At 45.0% G+C, this 17,534-nt stretch overlaps 1 protein-coding gene across 4 annotated transcripts in view; it reads right to left on the minus strand.

The window, feature by feature from the left end:
- The window catches only part of COL8A1 (collagen type VIII alpha 1 chain), a 94,358-nt gene that overhangs the window by 5,275 nt on the left and 71,549 nt on the right, over nt 1-17,534 (minus strand). For all 4 annotated transcript variants that reach the window (XM_064467140.1, XM_064467124.1, XM_064467146.1 and 1 more), the window contains one exon: nt 142-457. In XM_064467140.1, the coding sequence (XP_064323210.1) occupies nt 142-454 (313 nt within the window). In that variant the 5' untranslated portion in view covers nt 455-457. The remainder of the gene's footprint in view (nt 1-141; nt 458-17,534) is intronic.

The raw sequence follows: 17,534 nt of genomic DNA on the forward strand, positions 1-17,534 counted from the left end.
CTTGGCCAGCCCTCAGAGTGCCTGGGTGCTGCGCCCAGCCTGCAGAAGCCAGCTCCCCATCCTCAGATACCCCCAGGCAGACGGTGCCGAGGGGCACCAGGAAGGACTGTGCAGGGGTGGCGAGGGATGCACCAAGCCTACCTTTCTCTTTCTTGGGAGCCATGTCCTTGCCGAGCAGAGGCATCTGCGGGACCTCCTTCATGTACTGAGGCAGATGGGGGTACTCTTTCCCGTACTGCATGTGGGGCACCTCCTTTCCCATGTGCTGCATCGGGATGCCTTCTTTGCCCAGTGGCATGTGAGGTACTTGTTGTCCGAGGGGTTGGTACTGTGGCACCTGGGGTGGCAGCTGCTTGATTCCATAGTAGACACCGCCTTGAGCAGACCTCACCAGCTCTAGGTAAATGGTGACAGCCACTGCCAGCAGCTGCACAGGGAAGAGCAGCACAGCCATCACCTGCAAAAAAACACACCAAAACCCACAGTTGGCAGAAAATGTGTCTTTTTTGTGTCATGTGTTTCCCATCGGGGTCGACCTGCTCTCGTTTTCTAAAGCAAACTGGACCTGAACCTCTGCAAACTGGCTCTGGTTTGTGTGTTGCCCTGGAGGACTTCCTGCTGCGGGCCTGGATCAGGTTTACTGGAGGCTCTTCCTCAAATAATACTATTACAGCAAATGTCCTTATATGCATTTAGTTTTATACTACCTTTCACATCCCCGGCAGTGCCCTCTGTGGTTTCTCCATATGGGGACCTGCTACCTCCCATCCCCAAGCTGCAGTTTGCTGCTTTCTTGCTTTAGTCAGTACCACGACACAAGGTTTGGGGAGCTCTGCTGCAAGCTCTGGCACAGGGGGAGAGCAGGCAGGGGCATGGATCTCTTAAACACTTTCTGCCCAAGGAAGCTAAGTTATCTTAGCTTCTGCTCACCTTCTGCTATGCTTTCCATGGCAATGAAATCTCAATTTCTGCAGCTTAAATCTGTGGCTAGGTTCATGCCCCGTGGCTGCAGAGTTTTGGGGCTCTCCGCTTCTACCGCAGCTCCTTGCTAGCTCCCCTTCTGAGCTGGGCTCCGATCCCCTCAGCCTTCACCCAGAAGAACAGGGCCATCTAGAGGCTGTCTGGGCCATCACGGCCTCCGGGCAGGATCAGCCAACCCAAGCCGTTCTCTGGGGATGTTCAACTATTTTCTAAAGGTTTCCCCCACTGCAGACCCTGTCCTCTCCCTAGGCAGCCCATCCCAGCGCCTCACCAGCCCTGCTAATGCAACAGAACAGGGTTGTTTTTCCTTTCTTTTTCTTCCTTATCAAAAACTAAGCTTGGGACCTCTTGTCCCACCTGCTGTTGGCTTTCCTTTCTGCAGTAGCATCATTACTAGCAGGTGAGCAGCAAATGGCCAACCAGGAACTCCCTAAAGCAGTGCAAATTTGGGGGCAGCCTGAGGTAACAAGGAGACTGTTACAGTTTGAGCATTTTGCAGTTTGTCCCACTACCAAGCCTAGCACTTTTGAAATGCACATGGCAATTGCCAGGCTTGATGCTGTCCCCGACTCCCTGCTTTTCCATAGCGCAAAGATTCCTTGCACCCAGCCCAAGCTGCTGGAGAAGCCCCAGCCATGCAGGCACACCAGCAGAGCTTTGCCAAACCGATCATTAGAACTCACTCACAGCAGCTGCTGGGCTCTGCTGAGCCCAGGTGTGACGAGGGTGGCCTGAGGAGGCAGTCGGGGCTTTGTGCTGCCTGCCTATTTTCCTGTCCTCCCACAGCCTGGCTTGACAGAGGATAAAAAAGCCCCTCATCTATAGTAAAGCAGCTCAGCACCAAGTCCCCTTCAGTGGGTTTTCTGTGCCTTGGGAGGTATCTTTTGCAGGGTGAAGCTTTTCTCTTTTCCTGCTGGGACTGGTCTCCACTCAAATCCAGCTGCTTGTGGGGCTGCAGCCTCAGCTCACCTGTGCAGGGTGATGCTGCAGCAGGCAGGAGGACCCCCCTCACTTGAGGGCAGCATGACCCAATATAGGCCAGGATGTGTCCTCCCAGGAGCTGTAAGGCTGCGGCTGTGGGCAGGTAAGGCTGCTGTGGTGGAGAGCTGGGGGAAAGCTGAGAGGCAGTTGGGGAGAGGAAATGTGTTTCCAGAGGAGGGAATGGGAAGCTGTTCCGCTTGCCTCCTCTAACACTGTGCTGTCTACAGTGGGCCTCTAAAAAGGGCCTCAAAGTAATGGGGGGTGGGATGACACGACTTTGCAACAATCCATGAGGGGCTTGTGCCCAGTGGGAAGAGGTGTGAGCGGGCTGTAAGGTGGCTGCAAGGCTTGCCGAGCTTAGGGAGTGGGTCAGTGGGTGCCGTAGGTTTGGAGCCCTGGAGTTGTGACTTGTGTTTTCCCAGGTCGCTGCAGTATGGCTTGGCTCGAGTGCTGGGAGGCCTAGGAAACAGCTTCTCTAGCTGCTTTGTGCTGTGGTGAAGGTTATGCATCAGGTAGAGAGATAGCTTTAGCTGGGATAGTTAATTTTCTTCATAGTAGCTAGTATGGGGCTCTAGTTTGGATTTGTGATTAAAACAGTGTTGATAACACAGGGATGTTTTCGTTGCTGCTGAGCAGCACTTACACAGAGTCAAGGCCTTTTCTGCGTCTCACCCTACCCTACCAGCGAGCAGGCTGCGGGTGCACCAGGAGTTGGGAGGGGGCACAGCTGGGACAGCTGACCTCAACTGACCAAAGGGATATCCCACACCACATAGCATCATGCTCAGCATATAAAGCTGGGGGAGGAAGGGGAGGGGGGGATGTTTGGAGTGATGGCGTTTTCCCCAGTAACCGTTACACATGATGGAGCCCTGCTTTCCTGGAGATGGCTGAACACCTGCCTGCCCATGGGAAGAGTGAATGAATTCCTTGTGTTGCTTTGCTTGTGTGCGCAGCTTTTGCTTTACCTATTAAACTGTCTTTATCTCAACCCACAAGTTTTCTCCCTTTTACGTTTCTGATTCTCTCCCCCATCCCATTGGGATGGGGGGGTGAGCGAGTGGCTGTGTCGTGCTGAGTTGCTGGCTGGGGTTAAACCATAATGGCGGGGGGGGGGGGTGACTTTGGAGTGTTTTTAATTTTTTATGTTTTACTCCTGTTCAAAGTTCTCTGTTCACTTTGCATTAGCTAAACAGCTGGAGAAATGGTCACTGCTCTTTTTAAAACACTTATCCTTCATTTTGCTCTATGAGATCTAATCTTTCAATGGAAATCAGTGTACTGTTATTACTGAAGGCGTAAGTGGAGGCTAAATCAAAATTGTGTAGTTAAAACAACCAGGAGAAGGTTAATATTTTCAGTAATGTTCCTAAATAGACAGATAAACTACAGAAAAGACAGAAGTATGTGTTAACAGCAAAACATTTAAGAAAATGAAATATTAGAGAGTAAACACTAGATGGAGCATATGTTGCACAGCTGAGTTTCAACAGTCACTTTCTCTCTCAGGAATTTAAGGTCTTGGATGTAACCAGCTGCCATGTGGCAAAGAAAACCAGAGCCAAGATGTACAGGAGTTAGTAAGTATAGCTAAAGCCCAAGTGCAGTTGCTCATCCTTGTTCAGCAAAGCATTTCAGCAAACACTTCATCTCCAGTGAGTTTAACGTGGCTCCTAGCCCACAGCTGGCTGCTTTGCTGTGAGCGAAAGGATTAGGGCCTTGAGATGCACTGTTTTGCTTAAAGCTTAATGGCTCTGGACTGTGAGGACAGCCTGTGCGTGATCAGTTACTGGGGCTCAGCTGGGATGGAGTAATGGACCCCAAGGGACCTTTTTTTTGGGGGGATGGGGGGCAGAAGCGGGGCAGTTATCTTCACGCTTGTCTCTGTTGGCCTTTCTGTACCATAACAAGTAACTGGCGGCAGCTTTGGCTCTCTGTAGCTGAGATGGGTAATGCCTGCCTCAGTTTGCAGGGAGAATCCCAGCTACTGGAAAATTTGCAGCATTCTGTGCATCTCTCCAAATGAAAAGCATTGCCTGTATGAAGAGAGAAATGCAGTGAAGCCTTTTTTTTAAAAAAAACCCAAAACATTAGAAGACACTGGATGGTTTAAGACTGTTGTTGAAACCTACAAGTATGAAGTGCAGGGTGGATTTTGAAGAATGAGGTTATTAAATTAGCTTCTTGGCTACTTTGTTCTGGTGGCCAGCTTTTTAGGGTTTGTTTTCTTTTTTTTTTTTAAAAAAAGATAACTTCACTGGAATAAGTAGAGAAAGAAATAGGTAAAATTCCTTTTGGATGTGATTTTTCTCCTTGTTTTTATTACAAAATACAGGCTTTGTGTGCGAGTGGGAGCTATCTGAAATAATGAAAAAAACTTCCTATGGGGAGACACCAGCCTGCCCACAGCTCAGGGTGAACTTGACCTCCCGCTGCTTATGCCAAGCTCCCTCAGCCCCGCCAAGTGTCACACAGCGCACCTGCGGTTTAACAGGCATGACCATGCAGCACATGAGATGTTTTTGTGCGTACTGCATGTGGAAATTTTGAGGGAGATCAGGCAAGGCTTCTAGAGGTAGGAAGGCTCCAGAAAATGAGGTGATCTCACTACATCTGTGTTTCCTTTACTGTGTTTTGACTCATCATAACCAAAACAGTGTGGCCTGGAAATGACAAATTGCTTCTCATCTATTGATTTTGGCTGGGGCTGGTGCCTGTAACTAGCTGAGGTGGAAGGTGGGGGTTTATTTACTGAACAACCTCAGACTGGATAGGACTTGGCTGACGTCTTTGTGGAGGTCAGAGCCTCCCTGGTGGCCTCACGTGAGCTATCCGGACCTTGGGATTTGCCGCAGGTACCTGGGAAGCGGTCCGTGTTCGGCACCGGCTGTGTGGCTCATCTCTCCCCTGGCTCCCAAAGAAAGGAGGGATCAGACAAAATTAGTTTTGATGAGAAATGTGGTAGGGTTGTGTGTGACTGCTACCGCTCGCCGCCTGCCGGCAGTAGGTCCAGCTGGATTATCACTTTTGAATACTGTCACTTTAAGGCAAGCTTTCCCTGAAGCATGAAGCATGCCTGGGATAGTCCTTCAGTGTGGCAGCTCATTGCCTGTCTCATCCTACTCGGCTTCTCTAAAAAGTTATTTATGTACTGAGAGAGAGAAGTTGAAGGTCTTTTTTTCTGCTCTGCAGTTTGTTTCTGAACGCCTGGGTACACAGCACTCATCATTTGAAGACCTTGCTAGGAAACCATGAGCCTCTTCAAATGCCTAAAAGCTACTGAAAATTTTGTTCTTGGTTTTTAAAAGAAGCATGTAGACCCTAAATGTTGGACAGGTCCTCCAGAGCCTATGAACAGCAAAGGGAGATTTTTCCAGCAGTGACAGGACTTAAGGAAAATGCCAGTGAGGAGGAAAAAAATCTGTGCTGAAGACGCAGCCAACATGTAAGACTTCCCACACCCTTCACTGAAATCCCAGCAATTTAGGGATCATCTCCAAACACGTTCACGTAATGCGATCTGACGTGCTTTCGAAGGTGTCTGTTGGAGGAGCAATGAACTGGCTTTGGCGTGGGATTTTCCTGGGTTTCTGTCAGAAAGCAATGGGAATGTGTCTATGTATTTATGGCAGGTAAATCAGTGCATGCGTGCACCTTTAGAGAAGCCAAAGGCTTGCAGAAAGCAAAACTTTAACTGTTTGAATGTCTGAAGGAAGATGGAGGAGAAGCAACTGTGCCTTCACAGCCTGTGACGTGTTATTTTGCACTAGTCATTCAGACTAAGACACAATAAGCGTTTTGCTTTACCTAGGGTGAGGCAAGCCACTCGAGGGTGAAGGAACGTTATCCTAAACCACAGTGTTCAGCTGCTTGTGTGTGAACGCATGTGGTTGGCTCTGTGGGTGAGAAGAGAGCCCCTGAAAAAACACATTTTTATGGGCAAAGCTCAAGTGAGAACATTTCTCAATAATCTCTTTGGTAGAGCTGTTCTCCTGAGAAAACTAGAAAGGACCTTCCTCTGGCTATTTGCGTTTGTCAGTAGAAGCTGAAGACAAAACAATATGTACCAGCAGTCGTAATTCTTAAATTGGTGTGAAGAAATAATGGCTGGTTGAGCCTAATTGGGTAAAGAATGTATGGAAAGAGTGATGCCTGTCTATGCGGGACTTGAAATCAAAGGTGGTTTTGCAAAGGGTGGAAGCCAGACCTTGATTTATCGGTTCTTACAGGGAAGCAATCGCTCTGCAACCAATTTTGGCATGAACTGAAATTTACCTATGGCTCGGAACTTCTAAGATACTCCCCCCGAGACTAGCCCTATGGGCTTAATTTACTACGTGTTGCTTTTGAACTGCTGGATTTCCCAAAGAGACATAAGGCATGAGTAGATCTCAGTGATCTGAACTCTTCTGCCCTGGCATCCTTTCCACAGGGGCTGCCTAAAGCTGTAGGGACCCGTTCCCCACTGCACTGAGGGGACGGACTTGCCGGCGCTCAGGTTTCCACATGGAAAAATGCCTGCTGCAAAACCCACAAAACAAAAATCCGAGTCCCTCTGGAGATGATGTGCCCAGAAGAGGGCTACTAAAAATATTTGATGCTAAATTGTCTAGGATGCTTTTGACTTGAGATCAAAAGTGGTTAGCAACATGGATACTTTTGGAGTAACCTGGATAACTGACAGTATTACCAAGTATCTACAGTGGTCTATCCAGGGATGGCTCTGCTCTTCGGGACAGGGGGTGTCCAATCCCACAGGAATGTTATAAACTTCACTAAAGCCTCTCTTTGCATTATGCTGTCCCTGCGTGCCTCTGTATGACAATGGAAATGGCAAATAACTTGTTACCATGCCTAAGGAGTAACATCGTGTTGCAGAGAGCTGGTGGGTTAGAGGCACAGTAGCCCTCCGTGGGGAGTTCCCTGGCTGTCCCCCAGCTCGCAGGCAGAGGTATGTGGCAGCTCATGCGGAGTCAAAGAAGAGTTTGTAAGAGAAAGCTACAAAGCCTTCACAAGGGATAACCATTTTTTTTTCTGTTTTCTTTTTTAGTGTTACTTTGGCAACAAATAACCGATACCGTTCCTGGTTTGTACAAAATGGTTCCCTTAAACTGCTGGGTTATACGTGCAAGCGTGTGCACAGCCCCACCCCATGCACATTTTTGTTAAGGTCCCTGCCGCCTGAAAAGCATTAGATTCATCATTGGACATATAACTTTTTTTGGCATTTGTAAACTAATTCTGTTAGCCAGCTACCTTTCTTCTAAGAAATTTTAGCACAGAATGAGAAAAGCAGCTATTGAGCCTTTAGTTCCTGTAGTCGCTCAGCACCAGTGAATAGTTGGGGTGACTTCAAGTAGGGAATGTCTTTAGATGCGAAAAGTCAAGCAAGTGTTGGTCGTCGTTCTCAGCAGCAGTGCCATGACGCGTAGGTGACTTGCACAGTGATCTTCCCAGCACGTTGTTGTCCACAGTTTTCAAAGACGCTATTTCAAAATGTAATCCCAGCTAAAATTAATCTCTGGATCATTAAATCCCTTTGAGGACTAACTTGTCAGTCAGTAAGTACTTTCTGAAGGGATCTGAGGATACTCTGTGCTGCATGGAGACTGAATTTTAGTGGGAACTTGTATTTTCAGGGGCAGGAAAAAACAACCACCTTCTGCTTGCCAAATAACTTTCTTATTTGCTCAGAGCTTAGGGTCCCATTTAATACACACATTACCACTTGAATATAAAGCACTCTTCTGCCTTTCTGTGCCAGACAAGTTTTTATGTCATTTGGACAGATGTTTTCAAATTTGCAATCAAACTAATTAAACTCAGTTTGGGGGGTTTCTTTTGGAAAGTTTGGTCATCCTTCACATAAAAACAGGGAGTGAAGGCAACCAAATGCAACTTGGCACAAATTTCCTCTAAAATCTAACCAGTTTCATAACAGAAGTTAAGACTAGCTACGCTGACTTAATCTTATTTTCAGCAGTAAGGAGCAGGAGGACGGTAAGGCAGAGCACAGCCCCTGTGCAAGGGCTCGGCCATGCCATTGGCAGGAGATGGTTGCTCTGTGCCTGACTTCAGCTCAAGAAGGTTTGGAGTCCCACATAATTTTACTTTTAATGGTGCCTACAGCTTCATTGAAGGTGACACCTCTTTCTTGAGTAGGTGAAGAGTTTACCTGGCTAAAGGATCTATAAGAGCCTGTGCATTCAGTAGGGAGGGAAGTAGGATTTACGGTAAATGTAATTATGCTTTTTGCCTCTTGTGAAACTCTCTCACAGAGATCAGGTTTTGTTGGTGTCCCCCTGCTTTTCACTGTCCCTCCAAGGAAAGAAAGTAGTGTTGAGTGTCTGTATTCAGTTTAGATTACCAAGAAACAGCTATTGTTCGGTATGTTAAAAAATAAATTAAATCACATTTTGCTCAAGGTCTAACAACTGTGTCTGATTATCATGTGGTATTTACTAAATCTAAGACAGTCATAACAAGCATTATAACAAACATTTTAAAATGCACACATGCATAAACCTGCTGCTAATGGGGAATAGTCAACATGCGATGGGTGCCTCGTTCTATTTTTTTTTTTAATTCAAAATTGTGCCTACAGTTGCTTTCTTAGAGAAGTGTGAAAACATCTAAATAAACAGCTTCATCTTAAACTGATAATCATCTATAAGCTATCTTTAGCTTCAGTGGTAATTATATGATCTTTTCTTGCAATGCCTGGGGAGATCTCTGTTTAAGCACTTGTAAATCCATTCCAAAGGTAAAGCAGCTGCCTCTGCTCCAATCATTTGCAAATACATTGGTGCGTGTGCTCAGTCTGGATGGCCACCCAGCTATCTGTATGAAAATGGCACTCTTGGACTTCCCCTGTTTCTTACTTCCAGTGTATATTTGCATGCGTGTCTTTATCTACATACATATATATATGAAAATCATTGTCTATGTGCAGGTATTTATATGTGCGTATATGTGAAAACACACATCCTGGGGCTGGAAGCAGCCATGATGAGGAGAGAAATTAGGCCATGCAGACATAATTATGTTGCCTTTAGTCTTCTCTCCATGTCTAGGCTGCTGTGAGCCTACCTACGTGGGCCCAGGTAGGCATCTCCATCTCTCTCTGCAAATCTGGGCATGATTAGATTGGCCTCTCCACAAGCCCTAAGTTCTAGGTGCAGAACTCTGCCGACTCAGTGCAAACAAAGCTCACAATTTACGATGGTATTCAGATGCCTGGCGCTAGTAATTGATTTCCAGGGGAGTTAGTCTCTCTCTCGCATGTCTTTGAGGATCTGGCCCAGAAGCTGTTTGCTGGAAAATGCCTGAAAGCTACTTGCAGTCAGACAGCAGGGAGCCGTGACAAGGATCAGCAAGCTGGGCATCGCTGGCTGGGTGACCACAGTCCCTGGGGATGCAGCTCTCTTGTGTGGTGGCGTGTACTAGTTTGCACAAATCAGAGTCTGACCTTGGGGTGGGGAGGAAAGACCAATGTGGGGGAATGTTTGCAGAAAAGCATGCAACTTTAATTATGGGATTAGAACTAATTACAGGTAGGATTTAGCAAATACCTGGCTTTCAATACATTTTCCTGTTCTCTGCCATACAGCATTCACTTGAATCCTCTGCCTAATGCTCTCTTCTGGGCAGTTTGCCTACAGTCTTGGTGGCAGGCGGCTTTGATGGAGACACTGAAGTGACTGCCACTAGTTCCCTGTTTGGCGATCAGCTGCACGAGGAACGTAAACCCAGACCCGATAATGTGGAACACACAAAGCGATCAAAGTGTAGAGCTGCCTGCCGTCTTATCGGCACATAATCGCCCTCCTGGCACAAAGCCCAGGGCTGGCAGCCCATGTGTCCGAGCACAGACTGTTTATTCAATGTGGGAACTGAACTGAGGACTCCTCCTCTGAAGCAGTGGTGCTACCAGGGGGCTGCAGAAGGAGCTCCCCGTGGGGCACAGGCACTGACACCATCCAAGGAATTTGCCTTATCAGATGTAACAGGTTCTCTGTGCGCAGCCCACTGGCAACAAGGCTGGTTTTTGTGGAAGTGCTTTTACAGTCAGCCGACCATATCCTGGGGTCATTGTTAGTTTGGGGATTGTTTTGGCGAAAATGCTTCACATCTACTGCCAGTCCTCTACCCCAAAGTAAACACAACTGGAGATGTGCTTCAGACTGAAGTGCTTGATCCAGCAGGCTGAACCGCGAGGTGTTGATAATGAACTATGGTGATTACTGGTTGCAAAACAGTGTGGACAGGGAGCTACAGGCTTTCTTTGGAAACCTCCCTTCCCAGCTGTCACTCATCACTCTTGGCCTCACTCTGCTCTGAGATAGCCAGCACAACCTACGTGCGGTAGAAGCCTCCCAGATTTTCATGGTACAATTGTTTGCATGTTATTATGGTACAATGGTTTGCAAAGGGTATCACATCCTTGTACAATTTTAATCCAAAGCAGTGCCTCTTAGCGATGCTGCTATGAATTATACTCACTGGTAAAAGTGTAAAAAGTTTGCATTTCACTGCCTCTTGGTTCAGCTAGCTACAGCTTTGTGAACAAGCCACATGCTAGCAATTGGCTCTAAATGACAAGTGAATAATCTGCATGGTTTAACACTAAACTTGTTAATCAGTGGAATACTCCATTTTATCAGATGCATGGGGATAGATAGAAGCGATGGAAGAAGACTGTCTCTTTCTGTGGCAATTAATAAAATCAAATGTATCCTGAATCTTCACCCAAATACTCACAAGTGGCAGAGAGTCTTATTCTGAAGGATATCTACCAGTCTTACTGCTTAGAGAGCTCTTAGCTCCTCATTTGATTAATCAAAGTATTGTACTAAAACCAGAAAAATTAAAATATATTCTTTGTGAAGCTGCATTGAGTCCTAAAGAGACACAAAAGATCAACCTGGGCTATATATATTTTATTCTAATACAGTCTGGTTTAGGGTTTTCTTCCATGTGTCTGGGGAGACTGCTTAGAGGGGGACCCTTGTGTGAATTAGTATATCTCAATACCTTTAGGAAAGCTTAGTTGTTTATGCAAAAATCCCATTCATTAACAGCTGCAAGACACAAATAGGTGATAAAGTACATATTTTTCTCAAACTCTTCTCAAGAAGTGGCAATAGAAAGGAAAATCCTGATTATAAAAGTGCTCTTGGTAATGATAATGACTGATTGTAACAGATGTTGCAGGGAAATTTGTATGTCTTCTTATTAGATTACACATTATGCAAAGCAGTACAGGTGTCTGCAGATGTAATATTTGCGTAGGCTTGACCTTTCAGACTAGCTAAGCTATGCTTGGTGCCAGACCTGAGGAGGCAAGGGAAAAGTGGCCAGAAACTGCTCTTCTGCTTGTTGTGATGCTGAGGCTGTAGCAAGTGCCATTTCAGTTGCTGGTGCTGCTTGAGGTCTGACTTGCCTTGTATGGCCTGTGGGTCACCCACAGGCACCCTGTCGTGGTGTGATGTTCTGCCACTTGACGGCCACCGTCACTGTATCTTCATTTTGGGGGTAAAAAGGCTGCACTGTGTCCTGCATGGACAGAGCCCAGCTGCAGCTTAGGCAAAGGCAGGTATCTGTCTCCGCTACCACCGAGGCCTGGCCGGTGCTCTGCAGTGGGGCATTTTGGGAGGCAAGAGCTCTTGGCACCTCTTGGGTGCCTGAGGCAGGCAGGAGGGCTGGCTTTTTGCAAAGGGGCAAGTTATTTCTTGTTATTGTCAGTGATGAAGCAGGGACTTCTCTGAGGTTTAGAACTATATTTCCTCTGCTCTTCACTTTTCTTTTTAGCACTGCACACATAGTGATTAAATTTAAATGCTTTATAGCAATCTACGTGGGAGTCTCTAACCCCTAGCAAGGCATCAAGATAATGAAATCTCATTAAGAAAGAGAGTCTAATTCTGGGTGTGCTGTTTTTTTGGTTGAAGTATTTTGGTTATAGAGAAACTTTATTTCCTGTACCCCTTCGTAGTAATCATACCCTAGCCTTTGCAACCCGGAGAGTGTTTACTTTAACAGTCCTGGGAGTTCTTGACCTATAAAGCTAGAAATCTGTGTGGGACTCTCAAGTACTTGGCCTGATCTTAATTTGAAACAATTTATTGTTCTCTGTGACTCCTGTTGCAATCCTGTGGCCTTACACGTTGCCTTCTTGCCATAAAATTTGCTTGATTGCCTCTTTCTGAAATTGGCACAGCATAGCTTTTCTGTTCCTTTTCTCACTTTGATGGTGTACAAAAATGTGTGTTGGCTCTCGCCCTTGTGCTGCTTTGTGACTATTTTTTCAAGGCAAAAGGCTCTGGAGGCTCTATTTTGGGGATGAATTGTTACCACTTGCAATATTTCCATTCACTGTGCTTTGATGAGCCTGTCAAGAGAAAGAGCGTCTTCTCTCTCCCTGATTTTTATTTGCTGTGTTCTAACTCTGGAGCTACTCAGAACGCCAGTGGCCCAGTCCAAGGGAGATATGAAAACAGTAATAAACACCCATAAATATCTTTCTTGTAAAAACCTCCTGTCTCTCAGATAACTTCTATTGGAAGGTTATTTGCCATTAAAAAGATTTCTGCCCTTTGCATACTCTTCCTACCTTTGCTCAAACAGTGGAAGAAATGATCTTGCCTTAGGAGGTAAAACGTACTAGACTACCCCACCCAGATAGAAATCAGGAGGGTGTTTGAAAATTATTTAGCAACAGTTATTTTCCTATTTTATAAAACACTGCAGATACGGTCATATTTGTTAGGATGTGCTCATCTTAGTCATGACCTGACACCATTCCATTCATGAGAATCAAGCAGATATTATCTCACAATCATATTTCCTAAATAGGTAAATTTTATTTTTATGCTACTTTTCTTGATAAAGACAAAGATGACAATAACCACAACTAAATACTCATTTGGTTAAAATGGTTTCAAAAGTGGGCTTTTAATTTTTATAAAAGACCCTTTGTTCTCTGGGCCATATCTATGGGCAGACATGAAGTTGGAAGTTGGTAGATGGTTGACAGTGGATCTTCCAATGTACATCTCTTCATAGTCTGGCACTTGGGTGCAATCACCTCCAAAAACTCTAGTGTGCTGCTCTACACTGCCCCCATGGCTGAACTGCACACATACATCCCTGTGTCATGCTAGACAGATCTGCCCATAAAGACCTGTCTCTTCCTCTTGTGCAGCAGGTAAGAACTGCTTCTTATTCAAGTCTACGTCAACATAGAGCCACTTGACTAGTCAACAGGCAGAGAGACAAAGATTGAAATCATTGTTACTTGTTAACAAGCAACATGTACAGGCCCACACAGATGCCACTCTCTTCCCACTCTACAAGTGCAGAAATAAGGGTAGCATGACACCATCAAACTTTCAGCCTGAGTTGTGAAATACTCCCTGTAGGTTTGGTTTGGTGAATACTTATAGTAAAGGTTTGCCATGTCTTTCAAAAGCTCAGTAAATTAAAAAAATACTTCTGAAACACACACCCACCCCCCTGTGTGTGTCCCCCTGCCCTACTCACACAGACTATCCTGGATCCGTGAAAATATATAGTCATTTTAACTCCAAAGATCCCATAAGGCAGAATTAATTTCCTATATGTGATCCAACATGCTATGGTTTAAAAGACTTGAAATTACCATATCTGTCACCCTGGCATAACCCAACCAAGGCCAAAGGAAAGCAAAGCCAAGTCCTGAAAAGCTCTCACTCACTTAAGTCTCTCAACTCTATTCCAAGAGAAACAATGTGAAATGTTCAGTGCGGCCATTTGGACCCCTGATCACTGGGTAACTGTGAGACTAGCAAATGTACAAGCTATAAAGCTGGTCAGTGCTCAGCTCTCCTGTCTAACTGTTATAAAACATCTGCAGTGGGAGCTGGCGCTTGCCTTTCACCAGTACTGCAGCCAGGATGAAGGGCTATGCCAGTGGTGATAGGCTGACAAACCTGTTGCTACCCAGGTGCTAAACTGGGTCAAAGGGGGATGCCAGCCTCCCTTCAGCTGCCTGCAGCACTGGGAGGCGGAGGTGGGGCTGGAAGCACACGAGGAAATAGGATTGGAGGGGGACACTAAAGCACTTCAGTCAGTAATTGAAATCCAAGTCCCTGATCAGGGACTGATTAGCTGTTGCCTGAGCTGGCAGGCCACCAACCGCCTCCTCGAGGGCTGCTTGGTCCCAGTGCACAAACCTTCCTTAGTGCAGGGTGTGGTCCTCAGGCTCCCTTTGCCTGCTGACGCCTCCCAAGCTTTCAGACAGTCTCTTGTGGCTTTCCTCCTCCCCAGGCCTCGTCGGGTCTGCTGTGGCCTGTGCCAGCTCCCATCTACCTCCCGGGAGCTGATGCCTGTAGCCTGCTGGCTGGGCCACGCCTGGACGTAGGAAATGCACACTTCAACGCCCTTTGCTAAAGGAAGGAATTAGACCCCATTTCTACAGCCTGAATAAGGTTATGCTTGAGCTGCTGACGGCTGCTCAGAGTGTGGAGGAAAAATTTGGCACCTGCCTTCAAAAGAGGATTGTGGGCTATGGGCTGAGAGTGGAGGGACTTGCGCCTGTGTACTTAATCACCAGAAGGCACTTAAACCCCAGAGAGAGCTAGGATTTAGGATGAACTGCAATCTTCAGCTTTTCCTATTTGGCTGGGTTAGGCAGCTCCCCAAACAGTGGCTTTTGTGAATCCCCCTCTGAGGCGCTTAACTCCCTTTACGCACACGCATGGAGTCCAGGCATCTAATTCAGGCATGTGGACTCCATTATGGGGCCAGATGCAAACATCCCATCATGGATTAGGATCTGAAAGGTTCTATATGCTGTATTGTCAATCAACTAAGGACTCTGTTTCCCCTGCCCAGTCTTCCATTTTTGTTTCAAAATCTGGAGTTTTTTGAAGCAGATATGTTTGTTTTTTTTTTTTAAATTCCTCTTGTATCTATGCAAAGGAATAGTTAAGGCATGTGCTAGCTATTCCCAGGATGATGCAGTTAAGACAACAATGACTAACTTCACAAAATCTGGCATTAGAAAAATCAATGCACTTAAATGAAATCATATTCTTCCCCACAAACATTGTCCACCAGATTCTTACTGCTGAACATCAGAACCAAAGGTTCATGGCTACCTACAGGCTGTGGCTTAAGTAAATAAAAATAGATCCACTAGGCTGATATTTCTCTGTCAAGGAAAAAGGAGCCTTGCTTCTCCAAACAGCAGAATGGTTATCAGCAATGCTTACAATGATTTTCTTTTGTTTGACTGTGAGATGGGGCACCTATGTTAAATCTGGGTTAATTTTGTGTTAGGTCAAGAAACCTGCTCAGATTTCCAGATATTAGCGGAAATAATGTATTCTTAATAGAAATATTTCTAATGTGCTTTGTGGAAGGCTTGTTTAATAATGCTAAGGAAAGAGATAATCTGGAGTACGTAATTATAGCCCACAGGCTCAGAGTTTGAGAGTGTTTTTAGACCTGAGCTGTATTCCCTGAAAATTGTTGCAAAATTCTCGATAAATTAAATAACAAGGCTGATTAGATCCTGCAGGAATGAGCTCCTTAAAGGACCGTACTCCCAAGTTGTGCTAGTAAAGTCAACCAGGGACTAATGTTTCCAAAAGATGTGTTTGCAGCTTTGTGAGCTCCAAAAACCTTTGAGGGATACCTTGGCAAGTGCCAGTAGTGGACGCAGGGTGCAATTTAGGCTATGTTTAGAGTAGGAGGAAATACTAAAGGAATACTAAATGGCGAAGTCCTAGCTGATGAACAGCCATACCAGCAACGCTGAGCAACGTGCTGGGATGGTAAGCCCTGCCCATAGACGCACACGTAAGCATACGCACACAAATGAAACAATCAGTAAGAATTAAAATAAATAAATAAAAACCCCCTAAGTCAGCTTTGCTCGTATTACTGCATCTATACGAGTAGCTTGTGATGGCGTAACTGTTTCATGCCACTGGCAGACAGGACCCCAGAGCACAGCATCTTCATGGCATGCAAAGGAAGAAGTGCCTGGAGGAAAGCTGGGTTATGAACGGAGGGGAATGTGTGAAGGAATTAACAGAGGTACCAGAGATTTAGCAGCTCCCTGCTTGGAATTGAGGAGCAATCCAATTTCTTCACTGATTTAGGCTTTGATAATAAATCAGCAGTGACTGTACTGAAAAAAATCTAAAAGCTTTTATAATATGTGGGATTATATGGCATCCATGTTTGCTCTTTTGTTAGATACTGTTTTCATTATAGTTTTTTAAAAGTACCGTTTCAGAGAGGGGAAGTAAGGCAAACTTATAGAGAGTTTTCGTCTCTTCTAAGACATAGTGGGCAAAATGTACAAACTACTGCTGCATGACAATGCCATTGCTTTTAAATGCAGATTGGGATGTATCAGTTTCAAACAGTATCTATAGAAATAAAACATCACCCTCCTCTTTTTTTTCTTTTCAACCTAAAAGGTGGCACCAGTAATCAAAATCACTAAGAAATTAAAAAAAAAACCCAAAAACAAAAACCGAAAACAAAACCCAATAACAACTTAGTACCTTTCATTTTTTGGAAGTTTTCTTTTGCCTATTTAGGCTCTAGACCGGATTATTTCCTAACGTGTGTACAAATCTCATAAATCACCTTTGAAAACTGCTGTTAAATTCTACCCATGCCTCCCCTCTTCCTGAATTCCTTCTTATTTGATCTCTTTTTATGACTAATAGCTATACCTTGTTTTTTCCTTTCTCGTACTTCTATTTATTCCCCAAATGATGCAGAGTCTCTTAACAGTGGTCAGTGTAAAATTATTTACTTTTTTTGATATTGTAATAATGATTACATGCCATTATGCCTTTGGTTTGGAATGAAGCCCTCATCTTGATTAAATGTGACACCTGAAATGAACTTGTCTTCAAAGGACTAAGCCATGACAAATCGTCCAGAGGAAGGGGAGAGACTTGTGTTTTCCTCCACTTGCTGTCATCAGTATATTGTGACCATGCAACATTGGTGGGGCATTCATAATGTAGTGGTAACTGTTATGGAAGAGAAGACAAACCTACTTATTTTTCATTTGGAAATGCAAAATTATTAACAAAATATTGTTGAGGAATTTTCCTGGCTAGTTTTCCCTTGGCTGCCTCAGGCTAAAAATGACTGCTGAAGTTTAATATTTTATGAATCCTCCTGACTATGAAGGTCTAGTTATTCTCTGTGGGAGGATCCGTGACACAGATAAAATGCAGAAATCTGAACAGACGTGATGGAAAACTGTACGCAGTAGTGACTGTAACTTTGAGAAACTTGTGTCCCATCAGTTCCTCTGCATCAATTACACTGGTAAATATCTGTTTTTTAAGGTAAAAAAATAAGCATTTCCTAGACTTCAGTTATTCAGGCCACCACAACTGTAAAGAAAAACCCTACATGATCTGGAGCAGATTTTTCTCAAGTGACTCAATTAATTGATTCCATGTGACAATTAGCAACATCAGAAGTTTGTGAAATTCAACAGTCGGGGAACTCGTCACTTGTGCAGACAGGCAATTTGACATACATCGGTAACCCCA

This window comes from Phalacrocorax carbo, chromosome 1 (assembly GCF_963921805.1).
Source record: "Phalacrocorax carbo chromosome 1, bPhaCar2.1, whole genome shotgun sequence".
In the NCBI taxonomy this organism is placed as follows: domain Eukaryota; kingdom Metazoa; phylum Chordata; class Aves; order Suliformes; family Phalacrocoracidae; genus Phalacrocorax; species Phalacrocorax carbo.